Source organism: Ceratotherium simum, chromosome 10 (genome assembly GCF_057802395.1).
Source record: "Ceratotherium simum simum isolate JZ-2026a chromosome 10, ASM5780239v1, whole genome shotgun sequence".
In the NCBI taxonomy this organism is placed as follows: Eukaryota; Metazoa; Chordata; class Mammalia; order Perissodactyla; family Rhinocerotidae; genus Ceratotherium; species Ceratotherium simum.
In genome coordinates, this window is record NC_141909.1 from 46,194,802 (window position 1) to 46,206,933 (window position 12,132).

Here is a 12,132-nt window from a genome sequence, read left to right on the forward strand (position 1 = left end):
ATACAAATACCTACCTACCCTAAGATTTTAACTATGCCCTCAAATGGGGATCTGCCCACTATTTCCTCATTGAGAATCACATCTCTAAAAACTAACAGTCTAGCAAGAATAGCAACATCCAGACCTCACTAGGCTGAGAGAGCTGCCCCTTCACTGTATGTACTTCTGACATAGCATTTGTTTTACTATATTAACGTTGTTGGTTTCTCAATATCTCATTAGGCTATGTGCTCCAAGAAGGTAGTGGGTTGTCCTATTGATCTCTGCATTCCTTGCACTTAGCACAAATATACAATCAAATCCTGCTTAATAAATAATTTCCTTGTGTTTTTACCATAATTTATTCAGCACTTATTAGATATACCTGAAAATGTGGCAGGATCTTTACATAAGTTGTTTAATTTACCTCCAGGACTAAAAAGTATGTTAGGATAATCATGTATCTTAAATAAGAACATTTGAGAGCAGAGGGTAAAAAGTACATTGCCAGAGGTCACTCAGCCAGTAAGAGGCAGAATTAGAATTCAAATTCAGATCTGTCTCACACCAAAGTCTATCTTCTTTCTATTACATATTCTAAAACTATGACAAAATTTGTTACATACGAAAAACAGATGTAGGTATAAAGGGCAATGGGAATATTAATTCTTGAAAATTAATTCTGCTCAAAAGAGGTCAAGAAAATTAGAAGAGAATAAGTGGTATTCGAATTGGGATTTGAAGAATAAAGAGCAGTTTGCCTGTCAGCTGAGGGAAGGACATGCCGCTCACATGGCAATTATTAAGCTGCTGTAGCAACGAAAGACTGTGATTTTAGAGAACACGCAGTTCCCTCAACTCTAAAGTAAAATGGAGAGTGGTAATAATTTCTATTTTCAGTGCTATGCTGAAGATTACTTAGATAATACATATAAGTTACTTAACACAGGACCTGGCACACAGTAGGTTCTCAATAAATAGGAGTAGAGGGAGGATGGAGAGAAGGATGGGGACGAGAAGGAAGAGGAGGAGAAAAAGAGTTTACTGAAAACCAGGGTTCTCCTAAATAATTTAGGGCCTTGTACCAAAAAAGAGCAAGAGGAAAGCAGGTCAAAAGCATCAGGAATACTGAAAGAAATAGCTTTGGGAAGGTAGTCTCTAATCCTGATCTCAAATTTTTCGAGTGATATTCATACACAGAAAGAGAGTTGAAATGGAAAAACATAAATAAACAATAATAAAAGAAAAACTTCCTGAATCATAAATACGGTGGTACATTCACTAGAAGAAGATCTAAAAGTTTCTACTCCTAAGAAATTTTTTAAATGGTATTATAAATGCTTGGTAATTGAGAAATAGACAATATAATCTTGAATAAGTTCTCCCAAACTTGAAATTCCCTGTAAAAAGTATCAATTTATACATCAAAGTAACAGCACAGCACATAATTTTTCTTATTCAATCATTCAGAGAAATTACAACAAATGCAATACAGGAAAATACTGCGGGACTCCCAGTTAAAAGTAATACTTCCCCCCGTGTGTCATCTGCCTATTTCCACATCTCCTTAAGGAGAATTAAAAAAAAAAAAAAAAAAGTAAGGTGAACAGTTTATTTTTCCATTATCAGAAGAGTATCTGTCTAATATATATTGTTTTGTGCAATCGTTTGTAAACTCCACAGAAGTCCTTTAAATAATTATCAATAAGCACTTGTAAATAAAGCATACTTAAATCAGAGTTTCAGTAATCCATTTGTCTGAAAAATAAAATTGCATGTTTAATTTTAATAACTCACTAAAAGGAACACTGGCAAATTATATTATTTAGTACAGAATTAATTAGCATCTATGAAACATAATACAATTTTATTTAAATTAAAACAGAAGTTTTTTCAATTATTTTTCTTTTTAAAAACATCCAATTTCTAGAAAGAGGGTGAGAGGGTATTCACTTTGAATTTTGAGGCAGTGAAGCCATCTTGTGGTTGATGTTGGTATTGCCAAGGCTTTGAGGAAGTCACTTCCATTAGGAAAAATTAGGTCTTTAATCACAGTTTCACATTCAAAAAGGCTTACCCAACCTGTCAGTTCTAGAACTTGGATGGAAAAATTAAACACAGAACTGAAAGCCTTTCCTGTTAGGGCTTCACAGTAATGCATAAGGTCCTCACAAAGCTGGACTGGTAAAGTATTTTTACACTAACCTATATTGTATAATTAACTTCTACACCTTGGTTCAGAGGCTAAAGCTATGAAAATTACAACAGCAAAATATTAAATTTTAAGAAGAATATGAAAAATATTAAACAGTTTTATAGGAAGTATAGTTTTATTTCTTTTTTGTCATGACGTTTTTCCATGATTTTTAGCTTACAAGCCACCACGTTCCAGGACCTTGTACCATTTGAGAAATGCAAAGCCTGACCTGAAAAACTCAGAAAATAACTTGCAAAATATGGCTTCCCCACTATACATCCTTCCACTCTCACAATCTTTACGGCCTAAAAATCAAACACGAACTGCCTATGGGAAAATCTAGCTTAGGCTTCGAAGCCTGGAGAAAACTGTCCTCTTCCCACTTGCAACACTTTTTAATTTGTCTGAAACCTTTGCATCAAGGTTATGGGAAACCTTGTGGAGAAAATACAGGAACTGCAAAATAATGTTAAGAAGAGAATGGGAGGAAAGAGAAAAGAACCTAAGCAAAACTATACTAATTAATAATAAAGTTACTTGTACTTTTTGACATTCTACTTTCTCCCAAATTAATCAGTGATAATAGCAATTATTAAAACTTCAGTTTCAAACTCCAGATGACAATGCCCTTCTGAAGTCCCCAGATTTGTCTAAGAACAAAAGAGATGTAAATTCAGTGTGTACAGGATTAACTGTCTTCTCCTAAATACAAACCCACAATCTTTCTTACCTGATCACAGATCTAACAGCTCTCCATTCTTCCTTTCCACTTTCAAATTCCCAAATGTTGAAAATGGTCTAAGTCTTATTAATTATAATAATAACAATATATACCATGTGAGCATTTACTTTTGGCCTCTCAGGGGGGAAGTCTGAAGACTCCTCTCTACACTCCTTTACTCTACCTCCAAAGAGGACTATGCTCTGTCTTGGGGAATCTCCAGTATATTGTATTGAGCCTCAAGCCTGGCGAATGAGTTTCCAAGGGGGTTAGAAGACACATGGCTGAGGCCCTTTCAAAGGGACCACACAAGACGAATGGAGGCAGCTCCTAAGAAGACAGCCTCTTCGCCCCTCTTGCTTCTTAAGTATTTGCTTCTTAAATATTGGGGCAAATCCTCTTCAATACTCACATTTTCCTTTGGCTTTCTCTCTCTTAGGAATGGTAATATCACAGGCAGGCTTGGAACTTAGTAGAAATAGTCACAGCAGGGCTTTCGGCCTGCTTCGATTCGTTCACACTCAGACCAGCTTTGCTCAAGTAATAAGAGTTCTGCATTAGGGTTGGAGGCCAAAACCCAGTCAATAATGAAGTATCCATTTACCTTACTTCATTCACTGAATTTCCTTGAGATCTCTCAGTAACAGATACTCAAATGAGGTAATAAGGATTCATGCATTCTTAGATCTCCAGGACAAAAATACCATCCTATATTGCTCATAATCTTCAATACTTGCCATATGCATTGCACTACGTTTAGTATCTTCATGTACATTATTTCATTTAATTCTTCAATGTCATAAGGGAGATAGTATTTGAATAATAAGGAAATTAAAATCTAGCAAGATTACTTTCCAGAAATCACAAAACTAATAAGCAGTATAATGAGGATTTAAATGCAGCCCAATGACTCTAAAATCTGTACCTTTCCAGTATGTTACCAGTCCCTATCATTTTATGCTCCTCTCCACACCCTATCTGAAACATATCACAACCACGCCTCTGCTTCCTGAGACAGCTAGTCTATCTCATATTTTAAGTTTTCTGTCTATATTAGTTTTTGGAAAGTTAGTTTCCAGTATGTTCTATTTGGAAGATCGCTAGGTAACCCAGCTCTTTCTTTCATTCATTCATTCTTTTTTAGTATAAAAAGAAAACTAGAAAATAATATCATTTTATACCAAAGTCTCATATGTTCAAGGAATAGGCAAATTACTTATTCAAATACTCTGCTTACTAAATGTTGCCCTATGTCTTATGCACGGATTAAAACAAAATTTATTTTAAATTTTTCATTTAAAATTTATTTTAAACAAGAACAATAACATATATAATTTAGTGACTGGAGCCATGTCTTTATAATGATTCAGTTACCATTAATATGGTCAAGTGCTGGTTAAGAAAGGATTCCAATAAAGGCACAATAAAGCTTTTACTGCATTAGTCTTTCTTTACAAAGAAGCACAAGTGATTAAAAAAAACAGGGAAAAAGTACAAGTCAGTCAATTAATATCAAAAATATATTCCTTAAACATTTCCTGTGGCCTAAAAATAGTTATATTTTTATATAATGTATGGAGTTCTAACCAAAGGCAAATAAAATCAGCAATTCCTTTGGGTGAGCTTCTAAAATTTCTATTAAAATTATTTGTCAAAGCATCTTCACTAATACCACCAAGAGAATTACATTTGGTGTTAGAAGTATGTAATGAAAGGAAAAATATAATCAAAGAGGAAGAGCAGACATGGGGTATCCAACTGAATTTCTGTTTCATGTGAAAAGGGCTTACTTTATTTATAAAGTCACATTAGCATTAAGAATATTTTAAAGGATAAAATTTGGCACAGAAAATTCTAGATTCAAAGATTTTAAGTTTTTTTTATTGTTGTTAGCTACATTCAAAGGAAATCCTAAAGAATCCAGTGCACAAAACTTTTTGAAGCAAAAATGGCTCTGAGAAGGTGGAGGGAGCAGAGAAAGTCTCATCAGCACCATCCCCATGAGCTTACAGCAGAGGTGGGTTCTCAGAATCCCTAAGGAGCAGAGAAAAGTCTCATCAGCACCATCCCCATGAGCTTACAGCAGAGGTGGGTTCTCAGAATCCCTAAGGACACAGAGAGAGAAAATAGAAAACCAATAATACAGAAAGCTTTGAAATTTTCTTAAATAAACTAGTATAACGATGCGTAGTTATTGCTTTGATGCTAGTTTCTTTTCCTGTAAAGAATTTTTGCACTCATCAGACCTGTCCAAGATTGCTGCTTAATCTGGGGTTCTGTACCCAGGCAGTCTTCTAAGTATGCTTTCCAGACCAGCAGAATCAACATCCCATGGAAACTTGTTCAAAATACAAATTCTTGGGCTCTACCCTAGTTCAATGGAATCAGAAACGTGAGGTCAGGGGGCAGTGGTTGGCAATCTGTGTTTTAGCCAGGCATCAGGGTGATTCTGGTGCACACTAAAGTCTGACAACTACTACCACAACCAAAAAAGCAATGTAAAGAAATTGGAGAGGACTCGGAGAAGAACAATGAAGATGAACAAAAAGCTTGAGACTGAGAATAAACAAAGGAACAAAGATAGATGGCTTTAGCAAAAAGAAACATGTGGCAGTGATATATACAAGTCTTCAAGTATGTGAAGAATTATTCATAAAGGAAGGTAACCAGATGTTCTCCATTTCCCTTGAGGGAAGATAAAGAAGACATTATGAACTTTAAGTTGCTGCACAAGAAATTTAGGTTAAAATATAATTAAAGTTTGCTGACACAGAGAGTTGTTAAACATGAAAATGAATTGCTGAGGAGTTTATAGAACCCTCTTCTCTAAGTATGTGTCTCAAAAACTAGAGTAGATTAGAAACGCTCTCTTGTGGTTCCTTCCAGCTAAATGATTACCATCTATTGCATAAATGGACTAATATTTACAAAATGTAAAAAATATGTTGCTACATTATAGACCTTTCAAAATTATCTAACATTTAAAATATCTGAGATGCAATAACTATTTTAAATATCCGAATGTTAAAATGATATGATTTATTCAGATGCAAAACATACACATTGAAAGTATTTATTGAAATTACAGATAATGTTTCTTTTTTTTCAGCTGGGAAAGAGTCCCCCTGAGCTAACATCTGTTGCCAATCTTCCTCTTTTTTTTTTTCCCCTCCCCAAAGCCTCAGCACACAGCTGTACATTCTAGTTATAGATCCTTCTAGTTCTTCTATGTGAGCTGCTGCCACAGCATGGCTACTGACAGACAAGTGATGTGGTTCTGTGACCAAGAACCAAACCCGGGCCACTGAAGCGGAGAACTTGAATCACTAGGCCATCAGGGCTGGCTCAATAATGATGTTTCTTAATAGTTCAAAAAGTGACCAATAGCACATATGAAATTCTTGGCTAACACAATATAATGTATTTTCAAATAAAAAGAAGAAATTGAATATAAATGAATAAAAAATAAAAGACTGACTAGTTGGTATCAAAAAATCATATCCTTGTATTTTAATCACTGAAAAAATCTGTAACATGAATATATATATGTAATGCAAAATGATAGCAATTAGCAGATCCATGGCTTTGCCAAATTGTTCCTAATATTCTCTCACAATCTTATGTATTAAGTTCATTAAATAAACATGGTAACAGATAACTAAAATAAAAAGGTCCTTGCCCTGAGCTCTGATAATATCTGGTAAGTTTCACATACAAGTGTGCCATAGTTATAATTCCTGAAACAAAAGTTTAAATGTTGAAAAGTCACCAGAAGTTTAAAAGTTTAAGTCTTAATAATTTTCCATGTGTATAGGAAGTCACTATAATGACAACTCTGTGACTGTTCACCTCCAAAATATTTTGTAGTCGCAGTCTTTATTGACAAAAAATAATTCCAATAATTTAGTAGATGTTCATATTTATTGAAGTTAGCATAATTTAGGAAGTTAACATTTTTCTTTACCTTTTCTACCTTTCCACCATTGATGTCACTGGGGAGGAATTTCTTGCCAATTGTTCTCAAGTCTGTCTAAAATAAAAATATTATTATTAAAATATAATTATAGATAAAAGGAAATCTAAATCAAATCTCATTCACAAACAAAAGGTGAAACTACTTAAGGTTTGTGGAACAAAGTTTAAATAAATGTCTTTTAACTGATTATGAGATCTATACATATAATCTATCTTTTCAAATGACACAGTCCCACACATATATGTTGTTTAAAGTGTGCCAGTAAGTTGAACAGTAATAAATAAGGCCTTAATTCTGATAATTGATTTAGGTAAACTTAACTTAGGTAACCTTTTAACTTAATAAGTCTTCTCTATTAAAATACAAAATTTGATTTTATGTAAACTACAGTCTTACTAAAAAATTAATGCCACAATCTAAAACCAAATGACTACTTCTCAATGCATAAACAGAGTATATTTTTGATAACTGAATCCTGAAAAACCTTGATATGCAGAGACATGAAAACACATTACTCTATAGTCTGTGATATCCATAACATACAAAAGCTACACAACATAACAAGTAACCCAGGGAACAATACCACTGCAACAGCAAGAAGTTACAGTAAGACTTTACTATAGTAAAAATTTATTTCATTTGCTTAAATAAATTACAGAAATCGAAGCTGGTGAACAAATGACTGACTATATAAAAATGCAGAAGTACACAGTATTGAGCAAACCAAAGGAAAACATAACGACTAATATAAACAAAGTCACAGCATTTCTGACATAAAAACAAAACTTCGACTAGACAGTCTACATAAAAAGTAGAACTTTTAAAGATTTCTTTTAAGGAATGGTAGAAATTTGTTCAGAGGAAAACTATCAATACTCATGAAAAGGGCCTAATTATTTAAGCTAAGAAATTATCTTGATGATTGTGAGAGTGAGGTTAGATTAATAACTAAATTTAAATTGTTTTGTTATTCTCTAAAATACATTAAACAATAGCTCTTCATTGCCTTAAGAGCAAACTAAAGGAAAATAGAGTACATTTAATCACATAAATGTTGAGAGAAATTTATGCTAGACTTAAGGAGAAAACACTAGATGATCAAAATTACTGTAATATGAGATGAATACATATAGAGAAGTAGGATAGTCTTCCTTGAACACCTACAATAATAGAATATCCTCTTATTTGAAATATTCGTATGTGGTCAGCTTAAGAAACAAGTATGTAAGTTATACAACCCCCACAGATCCTCTCCAGTCTTTCACTACCATGATTCATAACTTATGTCTCAATGTAATGAAAGGATCACTCCTAAACTAAAACTCACCAAATGGAACTGCCAGGCAAACTAAGCCCCAAATCCAAACACCTGTGTAACAATGCTTTAGGTTTATTCTTTTTGCAGCCTCCATCCAATAACAGAGTGAAAGAATTATAAACCATACCTCATGTTGTATGTCTTTTCACTTTGAAAATACTGAGTGACGTATAGGAAAAAAATACTCTCTTATGCCAGCTTTCTCTCTATTAGGATTGGTTCGAAGATTAAATGTTAATATACATGAAGCACTTAGCACAATGACTTGCAAAGAGTAAGCATTTAATGAATGTTAGCTATCATGTTTATTTTAGTGAATATAAAACATGTACATTTTGTTATCATCTGAACATGTATAATCATTAAGTCAATAATACAACCAACAGTTCATAAAAACACAGGCATTATTGTGAAGTCACTCAAAGGGTGAAATATTTAAATATGTATGAAAACAGAATATATACAAATTTTATGATACATCATGGTCCTTCATTTCTGGTTTTTATAAATAATTATGAAATTTAACTCAAACTAAAATGAGGCATCAGTATAAAGTAGAAATGAGCACTAGACTAAAATCCTAAACTTTGATTCACTGCAAACTGTAATTAACTAATATGACCTTGGACACTGTCACAAATTCTCTAAATCCAGTTAATTTATTCCTCTAAAAAATGGAAAGAATAGTACCAACTCTATCTCACAAAGTTGTTGTCAGACTAAAATGAGAAAATATATTCAAAGTTTACATAACTTTTAAAGTGCTGTACACACATACAAGGAATGTTATTTCATTGTCCTTTTAGCAAGATGAAAATGACCTACCAAATCTTTAAACATTCCAAATTCAAAGTCAATTTATAAGTATTGAAAAGGCAATTTTATGAATCAGACACCATTATATCAGAATCACTAGGACAACTGGGTCCAAAAATACATTTTTTTTTTGTATAAACAAACTTAAAAACAAAAAATTATGCAGGAGAAATATTTAGCCTATAAATACACATGCACATGTGCGCACACACACACAAGATTCCTATTTATTCATAAGTTCAACAGAATATCTATTTGGAAAATCATTTTATATTATACAGAATCTTAAAAGAAACTAAAAAATAATCTGTTTTTAAATTTTTACTGATACAGAGTATTCAGTAATTTAAGGCTAGTCTATCAGTTAATTTTTTTCTGAATAATTCAAGTATTTGAACCCAAAACTACATGCTGGATTTCAATGTCATTGCTTAATACTCTTACTCCCCAGTCTACAGAGTAAAAAATTAAGAACACTCCTTTTCAATATAAAAATCTGCACAGAAAAGAGTTACATAGCAGCTCTGAGGCTGCTACCTTTAGAAAAGTCTGCTTTTACAAGGTTGGCCCTAGGCTGGCATCAGGGAACTTTGCACTTGAACCATTTCCTAACTGAAAACGTGGTTCACTACCTAGACTACTTGCATAAACAACGTGATTTACGGTGAACTGCTTTTTTTGGGAACAGTCTAGAATTTTATTTCATGTTAGGCAGAGAGCACCTTCATGAGCAGTCTAATAAAAGCTTTGGGTGCTAGTCTCTAACGGATTTCTCTGGGCAGAAACACTATATATCTATTACTGCACTGTTCACTGCTTGATAAAGGAACAAGCTCGGTGTGTCCCCCACGGGAGGAAGAAAGAGAATGTAAGAAAGCTTGTGCATGGATTATACTCCCAATATGTAATAAGCAATAGACAATAACAATCAGTAATACAAGTTTTTCTCAACTAGTGATTGATATCCCACAATCATTCAAAAGTTGAAAAAAATTTCAACAGAAATACTATAAATGCTTGATTTTATTTAAAGGTGATAAACTTGAAAAGTAAATTATTTGTCTGATGTAGACTTCACTCAGGATAAAAGTTTTTTTTTCTCTTATTATGTGGCATGATAGCTTCGACTGGAGTATTCAACTCTATATTTCAAGGAAAATTATAAAGATAAGTTAATTCATTAAGATAACTTATCATGTAACTCTTATGTGTATAAGACAAACACTTCACCTTGATTTATTTTAAAGTTTCACACCCAATTACAGATCATTCATTGCTATTTATCTAAGTATATAAATAAGAAAAATAAAGAAGAGCAGAAGCTTGTTACAAAATCTCTTTCCTATCATCTTCAGGATTTTTTCTTTTTATAAACAAAGAAACAAAGTAAGAGTTCTTTACAACATTTTTTGAAAGTAGAATTCACTAATTTGGGTGCAAGTCAAAGAAAGTTAAAATGTGTACAGAATATTTCCATTTGTAGTTGGAGATATTATGCATAATTTCTAACTAATGCTACTTCAAAAATTTTATAGTCTTTTATTTATTAAAAACCTAAATACTTAAGCTCAGAAACAAAAATTCTTGCTTGTCTTATTGAATAAAATTCAAAGAAGCTGAAAAAAGTGACAGATTACAAAACATAAATTTTATCTTTAAGTTTAAACCCAAGTTTAATTATATAAATATAAATTTAAGTGATATGAAAAGAAAAAGTTATACACAGTTATATATTTATTTATATTTTAAATGTTCTTTTCAGTTGCCCCCATTTCTGCTTTATGTTATACCTATTTTGTAGTGATATGATGAGTCTGTCAGACAGTAATTCTCTTATGAATTTCATTAATTATGTATCATAATATATAAATTTGATTGTTAACAGATTGTTATTGTAAAGGCAACCTGAAAAAAACTCCCACTGGGGCAACTGCAAGATTGAAAAAAGAATATTTGTTACTTCATCTATTTCAAACAATTTTTATAACTTTTCAAAAAAATCCAAAAGTCAATCCCAATTATGGAAAAGATATAGCTATACAGATGGATGGAGGGAAAGAAATATACACCAAAACATTGACAGTAATTATAAGTAGCTTTAATTTTCTTATTTTACTTTTCTGTGTTTTCTGAAGTATTCTACAATATATATTACTTTTATCAACAGGAAAAGTTATTTTGAAATAATAAATACAACTGTCAAAAAGCTATAACGTAGCTAGAGTTTCTACGTTAATTAAATGGCAATTTGTTTTAATGAATAGGATCGGTTTTTACTGCTATTATACAGCTACTATAAATGTTATGAGATTCTGTAACTGATCACTGGGTGAAACAAAAGGAGTTTTAATTGCATTTTTTCCTTTTTCATTGGATTCTATATAACAGATGTTAAAAGAAACATATATTTCTAATAATTGGCTGATATGAGTAATAATTGGCTGATATGAGATTATCAAATTCAACAAACATTACTGCAACTTTAAATGAACAATAAAATTGAAAGATGTTCTCCATATTACTTATCATCAAATCCAGTTCATTTTATGAGCTGTTTTTAATGAATATAGCTTCCAGATTAAAATGTTTATAAATTAATAAACAAAACCTACATTGAGAGCAATCAGGATGATGTCATTTATATTGACTTTGTCAGGAGAACTTGTGCAAGCTTCAATGCCTTCATCTGACAGATACCTGTTAAAACAAAATAAATGGCTTAATATTTTCTAAAATTAAATAACCAAAATTATTTTCTTAAGTCAACATGCAATTTTGTTCTCTACTATAAAATGCTTCTACCATAAACACTAAGAGAAAGAATCCTGGATACTCCCTGTTTACATACTATCTCTGATAGAACAGAATGGACAATGCATATTTTTCCTCTTTTGTACCCTTAAAGGGATATTGCATTAATAAAAATCTTCATATGGTTTCTGAGAAAAGCTATTTAAACATCAATATACTTCTTAAGGAATGTATGAGCTACTTTACTATTATATAAATATAATATCTGACTTAAATATTTGGTAATACAGTAAGTTGTTGGAGATTGAGATGTGCCATAAAAATAGAACTAAAAACAATACAGTTTTAAACTTAGTCCAACAAAAATTTCATCT

The 12,132-nt window shown here is 32.0% G+C and overlaps 1 protein-coding gene across 6 annotated transcripts in view; it reads right to left on the bottom strand.

Moving 5' to 3' along the window:
• The window catches only part of TDRD3 (tudor domain containing 3), a 173,907-nt gene that overhangs the window by 109,890 nt on the left and 51,885 nt on the right, over positions 1–12,132 (bottom strand). For all 6 annotated transcript variants that reach the window (XM_087436000.1, XM_087436003.1, XM_087435998.1 and 3 more), the window contains exons 2-3: positions 11,620–11,704; positions 6,862–6,927 (exon numbers count right to left, since the gene is read on the bottom strand). In XM_087436000.1, coding sequence (XP_087292126.1) covers positions 6,862–6,927; positions 11,620–11,704 — 151 coding nt within the window. The remainder of the gene's footprint in view (positions 1–6,861; positions 6,928–11,619; positions 11,705–12,132) is intronic.